General features: G+C 41.9%; 3 protein-coding genes across 3 annotated transcripts; all 3 read right to left on the bottom strand.

Moving 5' to 3' along the window:
* Positions 1–5,414: 5,414 nt before the first annotated feature.
* On the bottom strand, positions 5,415–5,755 carry SERLADRAFT_471025 (uncharacterized protein; the record flags this gene model as incomplete). Its single annotated transcript, XM_007319884.1, is given in 2 exon segments — positions 5,415–5,510; positions 5,523–5,755. The coding sequence occupies 2 exon segments, from the start codon at positions 5,739–5,741 to the stop codon at positions 5,508–5,510; spliced, it is 222 nt and encodes a 73-aa protein (XP_007319946.1).
* Positions 5,756–6,068: 313 nt separating this feature from the next.
* On the bottom strand, positions 6,069–6,927 carry SERLADRAFT_349974 (uncharacterized protein; the record flags this gene model as incomplete). The annotated part of the gene is made up of 2 exons (XM_007319883.1): positions 6,069–6,411; positions 6,455–6,927. 2 exons carry the CDS (start codon positions 6,925–6,927, stop codon positions 6,069–6,071), a joined length of 816 nt encoding a protein of 271 aa, XP_007319945.1.
* Positions 6,928–8,832: 1,905 nt separating this feature from the next.
* Positions 8,833–9,780, bottom strand: SERLADRAFT_409307 (uncharacterized protein; the record flags this gene model as incomplete). Its single annotated transcript, XM_007319882.1, has 5 exons — positions 8,833–8,926; positions 8,980–9,072; positions 9,121–9,197; positions 9,422–9,559; positions 9,616–9,780. 5 exons carry the CDS (start codon positions 9,778–9,780, stop codon positions 8,833–8,835), a joined length of 567 nt encoding a protein of 188 aa, XP_007319944.1.
* Between the last annotated feature and the right edge of the window lie 13,392 nt (positions 9,781–23,172).

Below are 23,172 nucleotides of genomic sequence, written 5' to 3'. Positions count from 1 at the left end.
CTTTTCTGTTATGTTTGATTTTGAAGCCTAACAACCATTTAATGTCTCCCAGGTCACTTATTTTGTATTCATTTTGTAGGCAAGATTTGAAGGTTTCCTCATCTTATGTATATGGCATGATTGTATTGCAATCGGTGGAAACCCAGGTGCATGAACAATTTGTTCAGTTGGTTGTACCATTTAATGCTGGCTTATTTTAGGCCGTAAATGCTTTTGTTAAGTTTGACAGTTTTGCCGTTCAGGTTATTGTCCAAGGTATTATTAGGGAGTCGCATATAGTCATGTTTGTCTAGATTAGCATTGAGGTAAGTACTTTTTATGTCTATCTGCTCTATTTCCCAGTCTTTAGAGACTGCATGTGCGAGGACGATTCGATGTGAGCTAAGTCTTGCAACTGCAGAGTAGGTTTTGAGGTAATCAATGCCGTACTTTTGGCGATGGCTGTCAGCTACAAGTCTTACTTTGTATTTCAGGATCTGCCCTTTTTTGTCACATTTTATCTTAGTGACAAAGTGGCTTCCAATTATGTTTGATCCTGAGGGTGGAGTGGCAAGTTCCCATGTTTGGAGTTTATGGAGTTGCTTCATTTCATCCTCTATGGCTATGCACCAATTCTCTCTATCCCCCCTCAAGAGCCGCTCTGATAGGTGGACTATTGGTGCTTGATGCACCGGTGTCATGCACCAAAGTTGATTGGTAGCATGGACAGGTGTCAATAACGAAGCGAATATTCAAAAAGACTCGCCTTTGCGCCACACAGGCACAGTACCACGTGGAATAGTAATTAATATTGCCTTTTTCGAACTTGTGGCTGATCAGCATCACCTCTATTAGGCAATCCAGTCACGCTCACCTTTGCTTTTCCATTCGGTACTTTCTGCATTTCGGCATTTCGGCAAATTTTTGTGTCGCCACTGGCTACACATTGCATTGCGCCCTCACCTTTGTCGTTTCCTTCACTTCCCTTCCTTTGCCTAGCCCCACCATGGGTCCCTTACTCTCATTTTTATTCTCACCTGATGGTCGTTTCTGGATCCCCATTCTAATCCACTTTTTCATCACCTCCACCCTCCTCCTCCTCATCTTATTTGCACCCCCACCATTTCTGATGTCACCACTTCCTATCCGCTTCCATCACCAATCCGTCGACTACCACGTGCCACTGCTGATATCAGCAAAGCCCCGGCGGCCAGTTCAAATAGGGCAACAGGTCCATCTTTATGACGTCGATCTACCATCATATACTATCAAAACCTCGGTCGCTCGTCTTGTTTGGTTGGAGCGTGGGTGGGTAGTTTTTGAGCTGGAGAAGGTCCATCCCCTTGCGTCGCCCATGTTCATTGCCGTCCCATTCACTTGGGTACACTTATCTTTTGTCCATCGTCTTTGCTACAGCTACACCTACCACACGCTGCCTGGGACTCACTTGTTCCAAATTGGGACTACTCCTCTCCCTCCCTCGTTTGACCAGGTGGTCCAACACAACCAGTCCATTGGTAAGGCCATGGAACTGTCGGATTTGGACTAGGTGGTGGACTGGTGGCTCCAGTTTATTTTTCTTCAGCAGAACATTTATTTATAGTGCAATTATTTTTGATTTTTGAATCATTTTTATGGACACATATTTTTTTAGAATGCCTGACTGACAATAAAGGAACTGTGTTGATACTGATAGTGTTTTGCCTTGCCCTTTTTTTACTGCATCTTCCCATGACATCATGATTTTCCTGCTCTCTTTTTGCTATTGGACTTTACTTTATGGCTGTACAAACCTGTAACATTACTTACACAGCATTCATTGTTCTATCCCTTTCTTTTCCTTTTTTTGACAATCTTATCCTGTACTACCTACACAGGATTTGTCAGTGTACATTCCTTCCTTCATGTTCTTTCTCATTCTTTTTGCACAGCTATACCGTGCATAGCCTACTTTTCTTTTACTATATAAACCCCTGTATTTTACCTTGTAAAAAAAAGACAAGAACTCAAATCCAGACTTCTTCTCTAATCTCAGGTTCACTACTCACTACTACTTGTGATCCAGTGTGGTCACAACACTTCCCACTGCTACTACTGTTAACTGCTGTCATTGTCACTCGTCACTTCCAAAGTCATTATTATCCCTTTCGATTAGAGTCCTTCTGGACACTACAGTCTGTGCGTCAGGAGCCTGCTATCACTGGGAACCCCGTCACCCTGTCATCTTGTCATTCTCAAACCTACCTTGCGCTACCATTAGCAAGGTAGTGCTTGTCTATACTCGCCACAAAGCCCCTATCTTTCTATATTCCAACTATCCCTCCTCCTCAAAAACCCACACCCATACATCTCTTGGTTTTACTTTGAAGGATCTTCATACATACCACCCCACGAACAACCAGAGCACCCACTGTTCTAGGAGGCAAAGCCCATAAACAAGTTCCGTGGAATCTGGGAGGATTGTGTGTTAGTTTGTTTTTGTGTGTGGTTTTCTAACAGCAGTTCTCATCATCGACACCGGCTGCATAGACAGTGAGGTAAGCGTGATGGTTGTCACCATATTCATCATCTGATGTATTGCCTGCTTTAGCTATGGGTTTCCCATTGTTTAAGGCTTTATAATAGCCTTGTGGTTTAGCTCCTGTTGTTTGAATTGGCCTTATGTTCTTTTCAGGTGAGTGGTCTGTTTCTTGTGACTCAGTTTTTTCGCTGATATGTGCCGTTTTTGTATATAGGTTCAGTGATGTCAAGGTAGAGGCTTCTGTGGTTGGGGATTTGGTGGATGGGGATTTGATGGTTTGGATGTTGTTGGATATTTTGGTGGTATAGGTAAGTGGCCGAGTTGGTGGTGGAAAATTTATGTTCCGTTCTATACTGATTGTTCATTTTTCAGGCCAATACATGCGGTATCCTTTGCTCTGAACATTGTTACCCATAAAATTCGCTTTGTGGGCTTGTGAGTCAAGTTTCCCGGCTGATAGATCTTTAATATATCCTTCACAGCCAAATTCTTGTAGGTCTGTGAGGTTGGGTTTTGATCCTCTCAACATCTTATATGGGGTTTTACCGTTGAGGGCATGAGTTGGGGATCAAATTTTAAGCCAGACAAGGTGTTTTATAGCTTCTGTCCACAGGTACTTGGGGAGACAAGGTGATATAAGCATTGCTCTTGCATGTTCTATCAGCATGCGGTTTAGTCGTTCAGAGACTCCATTTTGTTGTGTGGAGTCATGAACAGTAAGTTTTTGCATTGTTCCCTGTTGTTTTAAGTGCTTATCAAACCTGTTACTGGTATATTCGCCTGCTCGGTCTGAACGTAGTATTTTGATCTTGGCACCGTCTTTCTGCGTTTTCAACCACATTTTGAAAAAAAGATGTAATTGGATAGTGTTTTATCCTTACTGGAGATAAACCGGACATGTACTTCTCGAGAGAAGTCATTAGGTGATCATGTATTTCTTTTCTTTCATGTCCTGTACTGGTCCCCAGAGATCTGAGTGAATGTGTTCACCATATGATTTGGCTCGGGTATATGATGCGGCGGGGAATGGTTTAGATGACTCGTCTACTTTAGCCACTTTGGCATGTATTTTTCCCTTCTCCTCCCAATGATTTGGTTTATCAGAGGTATCATTATGGTCTCTATGTTTGCTGGCATAGTGGCCTCTCTTTCCGCATTTGTAGCATTCTGCATTGCGCCTATACGGGGTGCTTTTGCTCATTCTTTGGCTTTTCTTTTCTTTGGCTTTAGCGGTGAGGGCTGATCCCGGGTCTTGATATCCGGTGCGTGATGCTCGATGATCTGCTTCCTTGAGGATATGTACTATTATGTCCTCTGGATTGAGGGTTGTTTTCAATTATTGTGAGCTAGCCATAATGGCCAAAAGCATGGGGTGGTAGCTGTCAGGCAATGATGACATAATCATGCTAGAAAGGTCCGATCTGAGCTTGAGCATCTCATTGATGTGTTTAGTTATGTCTGTGCTCTCTGACGTTTCCAACCTCATTATCTTTCTCCACATATCGAGTTGTATCATATCACCTTTTCCTTTATGTAGTTTGCAGAGTTCTTGCCACATAATGTGTGGTTCTGTCGTTTTTGAGGTGGCTTTCAGTCCATTTAACATAAAGTCTGATACAGAGTTGATGATGAGCTGTCGTGTTTTGGCAATCTTTTGTCAGAAAACATCTTTTTGCTCCTCTAGCTCCTCTATGTCATCGTAGGTAAGGGTCCTGGCTTGAGAATGGTGAACTTACTGTGGGAGTAGGAATGTGCAGCCTGTTAGAATAATTCAACCGTGATGATGCCTGCCATTCTATGAGTGTTTGTGCAATTTTCCGCAAGAATGTCACAGAGGTCACAAGATGCCAAGTGTGCCGCTATGTGCAGAAGTATTCCGCTCAAGCTCATTATTGGCCAACATTAAGACCTTGAGAGTTGGATCACACAACCTTGAGTTTGATCCACGCAAGTGTGTATTAAGTAGAATAATAGCTAAGAAAAAAGGAATTAAACAAGGCATATAATAAACAATTGTACCTAATTGTCTAAGTAAGTGGTCAATCTGTTTGATAGCAAGTGGCAGTGCATTAAGGACCCAGAAGAGATGACAGAGCAGTGTGCATGTGTGGGGTGTGTGGGAGAGGGAAGCAAGAGGGGGGCATGCAAGAGGGGTGCAAGAGAGGGGGAGGTTAGAGAGGAGAGGGTGCAAAGGGAGTGTATGAGGGAGGGGGCCCAAGGGGGGGGGGGGGTCCTGTCCACATTGGTTAAACATATGAAAAAGGCCAGTGAATTTTGCTTCAGCCTTCAACTGGGGATGGGAGTTGAAGTGGGACTTAAGGAGAAGCTTGATGTCAGGCACAGTTGCTCGTGGAGGAAGCTGGAGGGAGAGGGAAAGGGCAATCTCCAAGAGGTCCGGTTTAAGCTTGGAGTTGATAGGTCCAGTAAACACAGCATTAGGACCACGTGCAGCCCATCGTGCAGCTGTGTCACGCGCTACCTTATGCTGCTGTGCCTCATCTTTCTGACACTCCTTCTCTTTTTGCCTTTTCCTTACCCCACAGCTCTAACCATTGGGTAGAGGTTAAGCACCGTGCTTCACTGGTATGTAGTCTCTTTTTTCTCTTCCTCTTCTTACCCACCTGCCGCTGCAACTTGGCAATTTGATGCCCTGCCAAGACACAGTGAGCTTCTGCTGCCTCAAGATTAGCACTGATGTGTTGATTCTGCTCTCATAGCCGGCAATTCTCCTCAAGGGCAGCATCCAGCTTGTGCTGCAGCGTTGCTGAAGGCTTGAAGGGGATTTCAGCAGAACGCAGTGTGGATATTGATGCAGATGAGCGAGTGCGCAGGTGTGTGAGGGGGATGAGTGTAGGCTGTGATGAATGAGGAGCAGGTGTAAACATGCATGAACAAGCAGTGGCAACTGAGTGGCAAGGAGAGACGTGAGGAGAGACACTAAAAAAGGGAGTTGTGATTGCATGGCTATTAATAGGTGAGTGTATGATTGATGCCACATCATTATTGTTCACATTATCTTCCCACCGCTCTCTCTCCTGTTTGCCGTCATCTGAATCCTCTGCAGGTGAGTCTCTGTCTTCTTCAAAGGGCTAATAACTGCTGTTATCACTTTCAGAGCCAGAACTGCTGCCACTTTCAGCCATGAAGGGTTGCAGGCCAGCTGAAGTAGGAAATGAGGGTGGCAAGCGAGCAATAGTTGAAGTAGCATTACTTGGTGCATAGTTGTGATCAGTGAAGACATTGGGATTTATGGGATTAAGCCCGCTACGTGTCCAGGCTTTCTGAATGAGATCAGGGGTGAATACTTCATCATGAACCTCCATATTAATAAATCTAAGTGGAACTACAATAGATGTTAGTTTAAGGTGGTTTCTAATAAATGTAATGTAACATACCTCAGCCACTGCCCGAGAGGCTATAGAAATGACTGAGGTACTCCTATACTAAACCCCCTACTACTTATAGTCAGAGGTGCTACTTGCTACAGTATAATGACTCCTAGGAGAACAATAGTGACTCCATGGAGGACAATGGCTGCTTTAGCAGAGACCGGATTTATCCGGTTTTGTCACATATACACTCTCAAAAAATCTTCCCGTGGTGTTTCCTCCCTTGTTTCATTAACCACTGTGTCACACCATACTTTCCACTTGTGCTGAAAAGGGCCAAAAGTACCAACATCAAGAGGCTGTAGTTTATGAGTGGTATGTGCTGGTAAGCAATATAAATGAATGCTATTGTCCAAAGCAAGCTGACAGATCTCGTCAACAGCATGTGAGCTGTGTCCACCAAAAGTTAACAGAATTGGTTTTCCTGACTGGTTTTGGGCTGTTGCTTGAGGAATAAATGACTGTCGGAACCACTGAGCACCAAGGAAGTCATCTGTCCATCCATTTGGAGATATTGACACACTACATTTATTCAGCACAAGCTTTCAGATGGAAAATCCCTTACCAAATCCTTGAGTCCACTTGAAACCATTCCAGAGAAAACTGTTTGCCAGAGAATACAAAGCCAGGCTGTAAGTTTGTTCCATCCGCACAAATACATTCAATGACAGTTACTAATTCCAGATTGTCACTATGAAATTTGTAGTGATTTTTGGCCCTGCAAGAAATAAGATATTTTATCCGACTCTGGCCTCGTCCCCCTCCTTGCTGGCACCCTTTCTCATCCATATTATAGACATTTTCCCAAGGTATGTTATATTCTATCATGATCTGATCAACCAACTCAAAATGCTTTTTTACAGCAGTCTGGTTGAAGAATTTAGCTCGTTTTGGATCAAGTCCTGATGGCCGACCAAGTTTGATCTCAGGATGATGCTCAAGGAAGTGGTAAATCCAGTTTTTGGAGGGGGAACACTTGGTGAGTGCATACACTTTCTGATTAATGGTTTTTTTTACTTTCCGGGTTCTCTTCAGCATCAAGTTGTTCGGCTCATTTAATACGGACCCGTTTCTGTTGCACAAAAAGTAGTTGCTGATCATGGTGAGCCTGATTTGCAGCCTGGTGAGTCCCATAAAATTGATCCCAAAGTGTACTAGTGGCAACTCCATGTTTTCTAGCAATTGCAGTGAAACTGAGCTTTGAAGTTGTTGCATTATTGTGAAGATCATGACAGGCATTATTGATCTGTTGCTCCTTGTCAGCGCAACTTTGTTTTTGTTTTGCCTTTGACATCCACTGGGACAACAGCAAACTTGTCAAGTTCAATGTCAGCATAAGTTCATTGCATTCATTGCCAACATGTGGTATGTTGGTATTCAGATCATTGCTAACCAATACTCTAGATTATGCCTCTGTCATGCACAAGCATGATGCTCATCTACAGCTTGAAATCCCCCCAAATGTAAGCTCAGTTTTTTTTCTATTCACTTATAAATGACCTATCTACATTTTGTAGAATTTTGAAGTGCATTTTGATTGTTTGCCATGTCTGGTTATTGTTCCTTGGCTCAGAACCATACATTCAAGCATCAATGTAGTTATAACAGATGTTTGTCTTTTTTTTTTTCATAAAAAAGTTTCCGTACACATTATCTACACATAGAATACATCATATATCTAATGTTAAAAACTTATTGGCCCGCATTTCAGCTCGTGATTGTGAAAACACAAACAATGGTGGTGCATAAACCTGTGAGAGATTATAGTATAGAGCAAATATAGAGCCATACATGCTTATAGGTATTTATAAAGTTGTTATAACTGTCAGACCTGTTATAGAACCTCTGGCATTTATAGAGCCACACATAGGCTCTTATAGATGACCAAAAGCTATTTGTCAGGAAAAACACTTTGGCTATATAGCAGAGGCATTACTATAGATGCTACTATAGCTCTTATAGTACTATAGCAGAAGCAATACTATTTATACTATTATAGCTCTAATAGTACTATATAGCAAAGGTAATACTATTTGTGCTATTATAGCTCTGATAGTGCTATATAGCAGAGGCATTACTATAAATGCTATTATAGCTCTTATAGTACTATAAGTTTGAGCACACATGTATAATGTTATATAGCTAGCCAAGGCATTATAATGGCTCTTATAGCTCTAATAGCCTATATAGCTGTTAAGACCATAGTACATAGTATAATGTTATATAGCTAGCCAAGGCATTATAATGGCTCTTATAGCTCTAATAGCCTATATAGCTGTTAAGACCATAATACATAGTATAAGTTGTAACAATGTGTAAAAAAAATGACAAGTCCATGAAAGGTCAATATATTATATATGAATAGTATATTTTATAAGCTTTTATGGTGTAGTGGATAAATGTGTGATATGTGGCTGTAGATTGATTGGTCAGCAAAAAAGCGGACCAACAGGTTGAAAGTTCAAGTCTTGTGTGTGTGATTATTTTTTTTAAATCAGCCACAAGCTCTCTTATAGCTCATATAGCCAGCCATATGCTATAAGTGCTATAAGAGCACATTGTTCCTAAATAGATGTTGGGGTTTCTATTGCAGCTATGATCACTATGACAACTATATTTGCAACTATAGTACTATTAGAGTCTATATAGCCAAAGTGTTTTTCCTGATGCTTATAGCCTTTTATAGATGTTGTGGATTTTTTTTTACTTTTAGAGTCAAGCCAACTAATTATAGCTTTTGCCTAGGTTATATAGTCTTTATAGATAAAATAGCTGTAATACAAGTCTTATAGCTTTCACCTTGTTTAATATACCTATATCTTGGATCAATTATTTGGACATTTATTGCCATTATATCTTCAAGGGTAATGCAAGAAATGTGTAATATCATTCAAAAAATCAAAGAATCTAGACTATGAATAGACTTTACTACTAACAGAGTACTTATACTACCATAGTTTCCTCTAAAACATCAAAGTCAATCCCATAGTCTTTGCTTTGAGGTTTTTGATTAAGATATTGTAGATTGGCTGATTGTCTATATATATTTCATATTAGCTAAGGGATAGGCAGTAAATATATACTACTTACAAAATGCTTTTGTAAAGATTATTCCTCATTTGAGTCATCCAACCAGGGCAACACTTCTGGAGTGTAGAAAGCTTTTCAAAGTAGAATCCCCATCTACTAATAAGATTAGACAGAACTGTTATAAATGTGATTAGAACTCACCTAGCATTAAACATATTCTCTGAAAAATCTTGTACACTCTTACCACCACTATTATAGGCTTTAAGAGCACACTCAACCTAGTGGATAAGTAAGTAAATATTCAAGAGTAGGAAAAAGAAATCGTACCGTAGAGGCAACCAGTATAAGTAGAGGCAAAGAAATACCTTTTAAAATATGTACATACCTAATTCCTTCACCTTTTCTTCCAAACTATTGATTCCTTATGAGGTCCTTAAAAATAGGGTTTGAGAATGGTCTTTGCTTGTTATAGGTAGGTTCTTCCCTGATATTTAGTAAACACATATGTATCAATCAACCACTGAACAGCAAGTTTGAATTTTTCAGGAGACATATCCCCTGGGATATCATATGCACCATTAATCATGAGTCTGGCCTTGGCTACAACCCCTTCTCGTATTTGGGGCCTAGCAGACCATACCTAAAAATTCAAGCAAGAGTTAAAACTAAATCACAGCAATGAAAGAATACACTCACATAATCCATCATGAAGATTTTCAACACTTCATTTTCTTCAACTTCCCTTAATTTGGATTCAAGGCTGTTGCTAATCTTGGAGCTTTTGGTGACTATTTGCCATGAGATATCAGAGCGTATATTAGAAGCAGGGAATCCTTCATTTGTTGCAATATGAAGACACATTTGAGTATGGGCTTCTATAACTAGCTATGCTAAAGAAGGAAGGAAAAGAGCTAGTGTAGGTTTGCACTTCCTAGTCATAGCAAAAGATGAATGCATATTACTCATTCTGGTTATCCACTACCTCCCTCCTACGCCTATGCTTCTGGGAGGGTGGTGGTGGGGCATCTTCCCCCTTATCCTCTTCCTTATGAGTATCAGCAGCAGTATCAGAGTATCAAAGCTTCCAGAATACATCCTTCCAAATTCTGAGTAAAAGAGTATCAGTCTGACCAGTTAAAAAGTCACATTTACAGGTCAAAGCCCTTGGCTTTTCAAAACCTCTTCTTTTTCTGCTTCTGTTGGCTGCAAATTTGCATTTTTTACTATAGTCTCAGATGTGACACTGGTCCAAATATCATACTTTTGACTGTGGCCAAATAGTTTTGTTTTCAGAACCAGACAAACTGTGCATGGAAATTTGGACTTTCCCCCTTGTGTTGAGGCAATTGCACATCTGTGATTGTATAAATATATATTAAATGCAAAAAATATATTAAATGTATATTAAATAATTGTCATATAACTGACTGTTCCTTGTAATCAACTGATAAAATCAACACATAGGGAAACAATGTTGCTGAATATAATCAATAATTTCTCATGCCAGTATCCTGTCTTTGAGAGAGGTTTAATAGATTTGAGAATTTTCAAAAATGCCTCATACCCAACAATGTTCTTGAAGTTGGCAAATTTTGTTATGCCTTTATGAGCCTCACCTTCTTGCACCTACCAATATCATCAGTAATTACATGGCTGACCTTGAATATATTAGCCATTATCCACCACCAAACTACTTAACCATTGTAACAATTAAAAATTTTATACTCTGGCATATACAGCAACAAGCAAGGAGTGACAAAACCGGATAAACCCGGTCTCTGCTGAAGCAGCCATTGTTCTCCATGGAGCATAGCCACCACTCCATGGAGTAACCATTGTTCTCCTAGGAGTCATTATACTGTAGCAAGTAGCACCTCCGACTATAAGTAGTAGGGGGTTTAGTATAGGAATACCTCAGTCGTTTCTATAGCCTCTTGGGCCGCGGCTGAGGTATTTTACATTACATTTATTAGAGATCACCTTAAACTAACATCTATTGTAGTTTCACATAGGTAAATAATATAGTCGTTTCTATAGCCTCTTGGGCAGTGACTGAGTTTCACATAGGTTTATTAGGTTATGAGCCCTGGTGCGCAAAAGCTACGCAGGAAATAATTTTTATTTGAAATGGCAACCTTGGAACCATGACCACAGCACACAATACATCTGCATGTCCAGTTCTCACTGGACCCAACAATTTTCAGATATGGAAACTCCGGATCATCTCAAAGCTACGTCGGGAAAAAGTTGTTACTGGAGAGGAGCTTAAGCCCTCACCAGGAAAACCTACCTCCTTGGAGGATCCTGAGATCACCTGGATACTTAAGGATGAGAAGGCACATGGAATCATCCAGGACCACATCTCTGATGCCCTCCTAATGAGGACTGGAGACCTCACCAGCTCCAAGGAGTTATTTGATAAACTTGTCTCACTCCATCAAACGTCCAACATTGCCTCGGTGTTACGATAACACAATTTTCGGACCTTTCCTTCTTTTTCATTCTCCGCTTTAACCTTGTACACTTTAGCTTTCACACAGGGTGCCACGCGGCACTTCCCCTTTTGTTCAAACTCCTCTTTCTCGCGCCGCGTTGCCTTCTTCTAATTTTAGATACAACTCTCTCACACAGTGGAGCTGGTCATGCAGACTAGGCCCCATGACATCATCAGCCACTGACTTTATCAACTGTACAGTACATAAGTACAAACACTCTGTATTAGTATATATACCCCAATAAATCCAGGAGACTCCTTAGCGAGTCCTCCTGTTGTATACCAACAAACTCTCTGCAGCTTAAGGGGTAACCACTCCCTCAACATCTTCTTTATAGTGTGTTCTTGTGTGCGCCAGAGTAACTAACTCTTGGTTGTTACATTAGGACTCGCTCTCTCTACTCTCTTGCACTGTGTGCAAACCCGGTCCCCAGGGTTAAGGGGTTGATAGTTTTTGTGAAGTCCCACTAAACTGGGCACCTGATTCTCAGGGTGAAGAGAGGGCAACCAGAGTGAATGATCCTCTGTGTTGGTGTGGAATGACAGGCGTTATTCGGACCCTGGGCATGGCCATCTTGTTACTCGATTCTTGTTTCGGTATATCCCGTATGGCAGATGGGTGCGCTCCTAGCGACGGCCCTGTAGTGCTCAGGGAGAATGGACAATTATCTATACGCGGCCCCCAGCGTCAAGGGGATATCTTTGATTAGATAGTCACAGCATGTGGTGTGGAACCCATGTCTGTGTTTGTAGTAGTAATAATATTTTCATTTCTGTATACCTCTGACCAGGCCGGGCACTTGCCTCCGCCAGTCTGGAGAAGGGCTGACAGCTTAACAAGCGGGCCACCCCCTGACAACCGTTTGGACCATGGTTTCAATACTATAGTCTTTTACATACATTTTTAATTTACAATAGTGGTGGGCAGTCAGAGATTGAGATCTGATGTCCAGCTGGGAAGTGGTAGATCTGCTGCAGAGCAAGCAGGGACCCCCAGGTACGAAATTTTAAAAGTCGCTTCTGGAAGTGCCCAGATGCGACCTGGGTTATCAAAGCATCCTTAATTTTCTTCTTCTATTTTCTTGTCTCAAGGACATTCCCAGAGGTGAACTGGGTGAACAAACACAAAGTTTTATATTATTTGGAGTCAAAAGAATCAAGGTAGCGACAGGGGCAATTTGGCGCCAACAGGGTCTAATCCAAATGAGGATAGGCATGAGGGCATTTGTCACCAACTGCAGAAGATGGCTGGAAACTCAGGCACCAGGGGTGCAAAATTTTTTCGTTTTGTATGGAAAATGGCAGGAAAAACACCAGGGGTGTCTACCAACACTCTGGGTAGTGTGCACCAAAAGCAGTGGGAGCGTATACAAACACCCCACCTTTACAGTAACAACTTTACTCTATGCTCTACACCTACGTCGATCGTTACACACTTGATTCATCGGGACAATGAATTCTAGAAAGGGGATAGTAGTATACGAGTAATTAACAAATGGAACGAGGGAAGCCAAGTTAACATGAGTGTCGTTGGACATGACAAAGTGTTAACGAAGCATGGACATGAATTAGGAGTATTTATGAGTTCACGGTTAAGTGAACAAATACAAATTTAAACAAAATTTTTTTGTCTTTTACTTTCATAGTCTTTCTCTTACATAGTTTATTTTACCTTCTTTTTCACTTAGGGTTTGCCTGGAAGTCAAACCATAGGATGGGGGTAGTGTTACAATTGACATACCAGCACCTACTTACGTTTCACTTTTGTACTTCTACTTTTATTTTCCAAGTCACATGACTGATCATGTGACCATTTACTTTACTTTACATTTTCGACTTTTCATAGTCACATGACCAGTTATGTGACACAACACCTGACCAGTTATGTGACACAACACCTGACCAGTTATGTGACATAACACCTGACCAGTGTCTAGACTCATCATGTGACCGGTCACGTGCTAGACATCGGACTTTGAACTTTATTTACAACTGTACAGTACCTCATGTATTTTAGTATATATACAAGAGCAATACATGGGGAAGGACTCAGCGAGTCCTCCTGTTGTCTAGCACAACTAACTCACTGCAGCCAAAGGGGTAACCACTCCCCATTGTCTTCTTTATAGTGTGTTCCTGTGTGCGCTGGAGTAAATAACTCTTGGTTGTTACAGCTGGTACCTCCCGGGTACAATGACTTCTGGAAAGTCTTTTCAAAACATAAATCAGAGCACTTCCCAGAGGCTAAGCCTTGGGACCATGCTATAGATTTGAAGGACACCTTCAAACCGAGAAAAGGACACATGATACCACTCTCTGCTCCAGAAAGAGATGAGGTATCAAGTTTTATAGATAAACAGCTTAGGAAGGGTTACATCAGACCTTCCAAAAGCCCTATGACGTCCCCGGTGTTCTTCATTCCTAAAAAGGATGGTAAAAAGTGTATGATTATGGACTATAGTTACGTGAATGAGCACACGGTTAAAAATGCGTATCCTCTGCCTTTGATCAGTCAGCTAGTAGACAAATTGGCTGGTGCCAAGATCTTGACAAAGATGGATCTCAGATGGGGGTACAATAATGTACGAATCAAAGAAACAGATGCTTGGAAAGCCGCGTTCATGTGCCACCGAGGATCCTTTGAACCCCTCGTTATGTTCTTTGGGTTGACCAACTCACCGGCAACCTTCCAGAGCATGATGAACAACGATGAGGCTGAGCATGACAGGATCGTGCAGGAAGTCCTTTGACGCTTACAGGAACGGAAATTATTCGTCAAACCCGAAAAATGTAATTTTAAAGTAAAGGAAGTAGATTTCCTCGGTATGATCATAGGCCAGAACAGAATCAGGATGGATCCTGAGAAAGTTCAAGCTATCTTGGATTGGCCAGAACCTACTTGCGTCAAAGGAGTTAGGGCCTTCCTTGGCTTAGGCAATTTCTACCAAAGGTTTATCAAAAACTTCGCAAAAATCACAAGACCGTTGAACGATCTCACTAAAAAGGACATTGTTTGGCATTGGGGCGCCAAAGAACAAGAAGCTTTTGATAAGCTTAAACAGGTGTTTACAACGGCGCCCATATTAGCATTTCCAGAATTAGACAAAGAGTTCTGGCTGAAAACCGACTCTTCTGATTTTGCTACTGGGGCTGTTTTATCAATTAAATGCCCTGACAATCTTTGGAGGCCTTGCGCCTATTTATCACATAGTTTGTCGCCTACAAAGCGCAACTATCAAATTTACGACAAAGAGATGCTGGCCATCATTAGAGCCTTAGAGCACTGGCGGCACTACTTAGAAGGTGCTAGACACCAATTTGAAATTTGGACCGATCATAAGAATCTGGAGTATTTTATGACGGCCCGAGACTTGAACCGAAGACAGGCCCGCTACGCGGTATACTTGTCAAGGTTTAATTATAAATTAATTCATAAGCCTGGAAGCTTTATGGGGAAAGCGGACACTTTGTCCAGAAGAGAGGATCATGCCAACGGCATCAAAGATGACAACAAAGGAGTTACCCTGATAGACCAATCAAGGGTTGCCAATGTTAGAATCAGGCAGGATTCTGATCTTCTGGAAGTCTTCAAGAAAGACATCTCCTCAGAAGAGAAGGCGCGCCTTGATGGCAACGGAAACTATTTATGGGAAGACGGGCTCTTCCATTTTAAAGACAAAATCTATGTGCCTGAGTCCGCAAGGATTAAGGCAATAGACAGACATCACAACACTCCAGTGGCTGGGCACCCTGGGTGGCAACGAACAATGGAGTTGATCTCCAGAAACTACATGTGGCCTGGCATGGTCAAAGACGTACAGGAATACGTAAAATCCTGTCTGAGATGTGCCATGGCTAAGAATTCTCACCAACCGCCAGCCGGTAAACTTATGCCGATGTCGATGATGAGAACTGCTGTTAGAAAACCACACACAAAACAAACTAACACACAATCCTCCCAGATTCCACGGAACTTGTTTATGGGCTTTGCCTCCTAGAACAGTGGAGTGGTCTGGTTGTTCGTGGGGTGGTACGTATAAAGATCCTTCAAAGTAAAACCCAGAGGTGTATGAGTGTGGGTTTTGAGGAGGAGGGATAGTTGAATTTATAGAAGATAGGTGCTTAGTGACAAGTATAGATGAGCACTACCTTGCTAATCGTAGCACAAGGTAGGTTTGAGAACGACAATATGACGAGGTTCCCAGTGATAGCAGGCTCCTGACGCACAGACTGTAGTGTCCAGAAGGACTCTAATCGAAAGGGATAATAATGACTTTGGAAGTGACGAGTGACAATGACAGCAGTTAACAGTAGTAGCAGTGGGAAGTGTTGTGACCACACTGGATCACAAGTAGTAGTGAGTAGTGAACCTGAGATTAGAGAAGAAGTCTGGATTTGAGTTCTTGTCTTTTTTTTACAAGGTAAAATACAGGGGTTTATATAGTAAAAGAAAAGTAGGCTATGCACGGTATAGCTGTGCAAAAAGAATGAGAAAGAACATGAAGGAAGGAATGTACACTGACAAATCCTGTGTAGGTAGTACAGGATAAGATTGTCAAAAAAAGGAAAAGAAAGGGATAGAACAATGAATGCTGTGTAAGTAATGTTACAGGTTTGTACAGCCATAAAGTAAAGTCCAATAGCAAAAAGAGAGCAGGAAAATCATGATGTCATGGGAAGATGCAGTAAAAAAAGGGCAAGGCAAAACACTATCAGTATCAACACAGTTCCTTTATTGTCAGTCAGGCATTCTAAAAAAATATGTGTCCATAAAAATGATTCAAAAATCAAAAATAATTGCACTATAAATAAATGTTCTGCTGAAGAAAAATAAACTGGAGCCACCAGTCCACCACCTAGTCCAAATCCGACAGTTCCATGGCCTTACCAATGGACTGGTTGTGTTGGACCACCTGGTCAAACGAGGGAGGGAGAGGAGTAGTCCCAATTTGGAACAAGTGAGTCCCAGGCAGCGTGTGGTAGGTGTAGCTGTAGCAAAGACGATGGACAAAAGATAAGTGTACCCAAGTGAATGGGACGGCAATGAACATGGGCGACGCAAGGGGATGGACCTTCTCCAGCTCAAAAACTACCCACCCACGCTCCAACCAAACAAGACGAGCGACCGAGGTTTTGATAGTATATGATGGTAGATCGACGTCATAAAGATGGACCTGTTGCCCTATTTGAACTGGCCGCCGGGGCTTTGCTGATATCAGCAGTGGCACGTGGTAGTCGACGGATTGGTGATGGAAGCGGATAGGAAGTGGTGACATCAGAAATGGTGGGGGTGCAAATAAGATGAGGAGGAGGAGGGTGGAGGTGATGAAAAAGTGGATTAGAATGGGGATCCAGAAACGACCATCAGGTGAGAATAAAAATGAGAGTAAGGGACCCATGGTGGGGCTAGGCAAAGGAAGGGAAGTGAAGGAAACGACAAAGGTGAGGGCGCAATGCAATGTGTAGCCAGTGGCGACACAAAAATTTGCCGAAATGCCGAAATGCAGAAAGTACCGAATGGAAAAGCAAAGGTGAGCGTGACTGGATTGCCTAATAGAGGTGATGCTGATCAGCCACAAGTTCGAAAAAGGCAATATTAATTACTATTCCACGTGGTACTGTGCCTGTGTGGCGCAAAGGCGAGTCTTTTTGAATATTCGCTTCGTTATTGACACCTGTCCATGCTACCAATCAACTTTGGTGCATGACACCGAATCCGATACCAGCTGGTCCCTGGCAAGATATATCGGTTGATTTCACAACAGATCTGCCCGAGTGTTGAACACTTCAGTCAGCTGAAAAAGATCAAAGGAAGAAGGGAAAGGAAAGACACAAGGATAAAGGAAAAGAGAAGGAAAAGGCAAATACAGCGGAGCAATCATCTGGATCTGACTCCGAGGAGGAACAGAGTCATATTGCATTGGAACATGTACATATTTCCAAGCCCCTTGCTAAACACATTCAAGCTTACCTTGTGTCGGAACCCGATAAGACCAAAACAACAATTATTATTGACTCCGGAGCAACATCCCACATGGTCCCTCACTGCTCCTGGTTTGAGCCAGGAACATACCATGTTCTGCATCCTCTGAGGACAATCAGTTTTGGGGATGAATCCTCTGTAAATGCCATTGGCATTGGAACAGTAATCCTACAAGCAACTGTTGGCAAAAAAGACTACAATATTGCACTGTCAAATGTCTTACTTGTGCCAAACTTCACTTTAGCACTCGTCTCTGTCCACAAATTGTCCAAAACGGGGTTATCAACAATTTTTCCAGCAGGGTCAAATGCTTGTGAAGTTCGGAAAAAGGAGGAACTTATCCTCACTGCGTTACACAAGCGAGGACTTAATCACATCCAAGCAAAACCCGAAATCAACCCGGAGTCAGCTTTTGCAGCAGTAGATGTAAATTTATTGCACAGGAGAATGGGACACATTGGAATGGACCGCTTGCAACAAATGGTTACAAAAAGACAGCTCCAGGACATAGACACCCTTACCGGAACCCCAGAGTTTTGTGAACCTTGTGCTTTAGGAAAGATGAAGAAATTACCTTTCAAGTCCACTGGAGGAAACCGAGCCAAGCGCCCCATACAAATTGTGCACACAGATGTTGGAGGACCAATCAAACCAACTTCCAGGGAGGGTTTTCGGTACTGGATTATCATTGTAGATGATTTCTCCAAATTTCCATGGATATATTTCCTAAAACATAAAAGTGAAGCACTGGAACGATACAAGCAATAGAAAGAAGATGTCCAAACATTCTTCCGGACTCATTTGGGAGAAGAAAACTTCACTCCACTATACACAGAATTCTTCCGGAGTGATGGGGGAGGAGAATATACTGGCAATGCATTCAAAAATCAACTCCGAGGAGATGGTGTCATCCAAGAAACTACAGCTGCAGATACTCCGGAACAAAATGGCATTGCAAAACACATGAATCAGACATTGGCTACATTAGCAACCACTATGCTCCATGATTCCAAGCTCCCAAAGTCATTTTGGGTAGATGCCATGCATATTGAAGGGCGTCAAGTGTCATACCTCTCAATTGTAGGCTCCCTCATGTATGCCATGCTCGGAACCCGCCCAGGCATTGCCTACGTTGTTGGAATACTAAGCAGGCATAGCTCAGCTCCAAGGAGCCATCACTGGGAAGCTGCAAAATGTGTCCTCCAATATCTGAAAGCAACCAGGGACATGGAACTACAATATGATGGCACAGATGTCTCCATGGACATGGATTTCTATGGATATTCGGATGCAGATTGGTCTGGAGACCCAGACACATCTTGATCAACATCAGGGTTTGTCTTTATCACCATCCAAGGAGCAATCTCCTGGACAAGCAAAAGACAAAGCATGGTAGCTTTATCCTCCACGGAGTCAGAGTACATTGGACTAAGCAATGCTGGACAACACCTTGCATGGCTTTGGACATTTTTTGAAGAAATTGGACATGCTCAAAATGGACCTACAACATTGCACTGTGACAATCAAGCAGCTATCATTCTTACACGAGATCCACAGTTCCGTGCTCGCACAAAACACATTCAACGGAAATATCATTTTATCCAAGATGACTTAGTATCAAAGGGAGAGGCAGTAATCAGATATGTTCCTACAGGACATATGGTTGCAGACATTCTCACTAAACCCCTCACTCATGAAAAACACTGGAAATTCTCTAAAGCTATGGGACTACAGTTGCACTCAAGTGGGAGTGACAAAACCGGATAAACCCGGTCTCTGCCGAAGCAGCCATTGTTCTCCATGGAGCATAGCCACCACTCCATGGAGTAACCATTGTCCTCCTAGGAGTCATTATACTGTAGCAAGTAGCACCTCTAACTATAAGTAGTAGGGGGTTTAGTATAGAAATACCTCAGTCGTTTCTATAGCCTCTTGGGCAGCGGCTGAGGTATGTTACATTACATTTATTAGAGATCACCTTAAACCATTGTAGTTTCACATAGGTAAATAATATAGTCGTTTCTATAGCCTCTTGGGCAGCAGCTGAGTTTCACTTAGTTTTATTACATATAACATTATATACAAATTAATCATTAACAACATCCTGCAAAAATTCCAATGTATCTGGTGCTATTTGTTGTTGTTCCCTCCTTTTAGCTACAGAACCATCAGTATGTTTGGTAGTTATCATCCTGTCAATTTCAAGATTACGCTCTCAGGCAGCTATAGTTTACATGTTATTATTTGCTATAAGGAAGGCCAAGAAGGTGCCTGACTGACCTTCATTTATTGTGGCCAAAACTGTACCAGATACTGAGGGCTTCAAAACTTCTGACCGCACACTGATGCCTATGTCATGCTGTTCTGAGAAGCCTGGTAAGTTTTGAATCTGACCAAGCCAATGAATATGCAACTTATTCACTGCATACCTTGATTGCCATTGACACTTCAGCTCAGCAGCAAGAGGTGAATTTGTCTCTGAGAGCTATGTAATAGTCCTTGTGACCTCTATTTTTTCTTTGTGAATGGCTGTGCATAAACAACAATCCTCAACATTCAGCCTCACAGTTTTTTCTCAAGTGTGACACAGTTTGAGGTACCTTACTGCTGCAGCTTTATTTGCAGGTTCTATCTGAGAGCTGTCAGAGATGTCAGCTTGTGAGCAGCAAAGGAGAGCAAACTCGACCAAAAATGTGTAGTCTGCAATTTCCTTCTATGTTAGCTTTGGGCAAGGAGGCAGGAGAAGTGTAGCCTGAGCATTGTAACATTTGATTGCACTTCAAATAGCCTCAGAGTGCCACTGCAATCCTTTGCTAATCTTTTGCCAAAGTTTATAGCCTAGCAAATATTACTGTAACCTGTAAAACAACACACAAATAAATACCTGCTTACCTGTTCCAAACATTGACAGCTTTGAAAGCTCAGTCAGTTGCATTACAACTGCACGCTCCAGAGCATCTAGAATACTTCAATACTTTGCAAATGAAGCTCTTTCTTTGTGAGAGTTATATTCAGAGCCACCTATTTCCCACTGCTCTTTTATGTTTAAAGAAGCTTTCAAATTGGAAGTCTGTTTTTCTGCTGTTTGCAGAGCTGTATATGTAGTATCAACCTGATTCCAAGCCCATGATACATTTTGTGGAGCTGATTGAGGGGTCCATTTGGAATGCTAGAAAAAAGTGCATTCAGGGCCTTACAAGCATCCTCCCACTTCCGGCTAGCACATATTATGATCATGGAGACAATCACTAAAGGAATAAAACACAGGCTTACTATCATTGCATATGATCATCAGATGCTTCAAGATAATGTCCCTCAAGTGTGTCTTTCATAGGGAATTGTTTTGAATGATGCTAAATAGGCCTGCTTGTGATGATAAAACCTTTCAAAATTGCTATCACAAAGGTTCAGCACTTTTTTTGATGTGTCCAACTCCTGACTGAGCACATATTGTAACAATCAAAGTTTGTATACTCTGATGCACAGTGAAGACAGGCAAAGAGGGGTGAGTGAAGGAGAGGGTAATCTCCCTTAGGGTAGGACCAAGTTTGTTATGGGTAAATAATAGGAGGACTCACTGAGGAGTCTCCTTGATCTATTAGGGTATTTATACTACTACAGACTATTTGTACATGTGCACTATACAGTTGATGAAGGCAGTGGCTGATGATGTCATAGGGCACAGCCCGTGTGACCAACTCTACTTTATAAGAGAGTTGTAGCTAAGAATCAAGAAAAGCAGTGCAGCATTCAAAAGTGGAGTTTGAACAAAATGGGAAGTGCTGCATGGCACAGTGTGTGAAAACTGTGAAAGAAAGTTAAAGTGGAGAATAAAATTTAAAGGTCCGGAAATTGTGTATTGTAACACATATACTGCAGATAAAGCATTTTGTCAGTGATTCTATATAAAATTACCTGTAATTACAATATTTAACACAGAAACATAGATCAAATAAGTGTCAGAGTTGTGGCCTCTTCGGAGTAGTGGAGCTGCAGAGTTGGGTGTTGGAGTAATGGAGTACGGGGAATGAGATAGGGAATTGGCTTAGCTCATGCACTAGGACCTTCCATGGACCTTGGTCCCTAACTTGTTGGAATGGATGGGGAAGAGTAGAGGATAAAAAGGGAGCAGAGTAAAGACCCTTCGGAGAAGGACCAAAAAACTTAGAAGGAGACTTGTATAAAGGTAGGAGGAACTGGTTGATATTTGAACTGCAGGAACGGAGTACAGGAGCTACAACTTGTATACTATCAGAGGGGTGGGAGTTTGTAAAGAGTAACTTGTAATGTAGGTACAGAGTTCCATGCAGACAATTATTTAGCAAGGGGAAACCATATGTGGGGGGAGTGTACTATAAGGTCTAAATTACAGAGTCCATGAGGAATATGAGAATGTGCAGAGGAAATGTATGATGGACTAGAAGTCTGGTGCAGGAGTATCAGGGCGGACAATCGCAGTACCATGTGGAACTGGGGTGTAGAGTTATGCCAACTGGCAGATCACAAGAAACATAATCCCAAGTATGCCAATGGTTTGGGAGCTTTAAACTCAGGAAGTATCTTCTTTGGACACACCAGAGTTCTGTCTTCCAGTACAAATATGATAATATAAAAAAATACTTAGTGCTGCGTATTTATCCATATCCTAAAAAGCAAAGTGTTCTTCAATAGTTTGATGGCAATAGAAATGGCTGGAATGCCTTGTACTTCTTTTGAGATTGTTGGACAACAAAAAAATATATTCACAGCCTTCACCTTCGGTAAGGTCAACATGTATCGGGTGATAGTCTAGTTGGCACTTTCTATTGTGCGCATAGCCATAGAATGCACCTACCACCATCTAGAGATTTAGTTCCTTTGTACATGCTTCCAAACATCTGTTGGATAGCGTAGATGAAAAAGCACATCCAATGTCATATGCACAGCCGCCATTTTTTCCATAGACTGAGAGTAGCTTATCCACAATTGCAAGTAGATATCTTGCTCTGTGATGTTAAAGAGATGGGGAGTTGTCATATCCATGCCAGAAGGCATAGTTCCAGGATTCCAAAAAGGACAGATTCTCAAGTCCAAACCCCTAAAATTTTGGTACCCTTTGATTATGCTCCTTGTATTCTGCCATTTGGCATAGTCCTGTACCCCACTCCTACATGATACTCCGGATATCTGCTCCGATACTCCTGCACCAGACTTCTAGTCCACCATACATTTCCTCTGCACATTCTCATATTCCTCATGGACTCTGTAGTTCAGACCTTATAGTACACTCCCCCCACATATGGTTTCCCCTTGCTAAATAATTGTCTGCATGGAACTCTGTACCTATATTACAAGTTACTCTTTACAAGCTCCCATCCCTCTGATAGTATACAAGCTGTAGCTCCTGTACTCCGTTCCTGCAGTTCAAATATCAACTAGTTCCTCCTACCTTTATACTGTGAGGAATCGATTTTTTCTCATTGCATTCCCATCATGTTGTGGTTATCCAACTCATTGCCCGCCACTCCTCTCGCCCTTGGACTAGAGATCACGGCCAGCATCTTATTACTCTTATCTTTTTTCTTCTTATTTTCCATTAAGTGCTCTGACTTATGTTTTGAAAAAGACTTTCCAGAAGTCATTTTTCTCGGGAGGCGCCAACCTCTCAATCTCTTCCCCAGATTTCTCGGAGTCTTTATCATCCCAGTCTTTTCTACAGATCTGAGCACACAAATGTGAACAGCGATTATGCGAGGAGAACAAGCTCACCATGAACGCTATCTCAGACTCCTCACGT

This window comes from Serpula lacrymans, assembly GCF_000218685.1.
Source record: "Serpula lacrymans var. lacrymans S7.9 unplaced genomic scaffold SERLAscaffold_9, whole genome shotgun sequence".
NCBI classification, from domain to species: domain Eukaryota; kingdom Fungi; phylum Basidiomycota; class Agaricomycetes; order Boletales; family Serpulaceae; genus Serpula; species Serpula lacrymans.
This window is presented reverse-complemented; position numbering and strand designations above follow the sequence as displayed.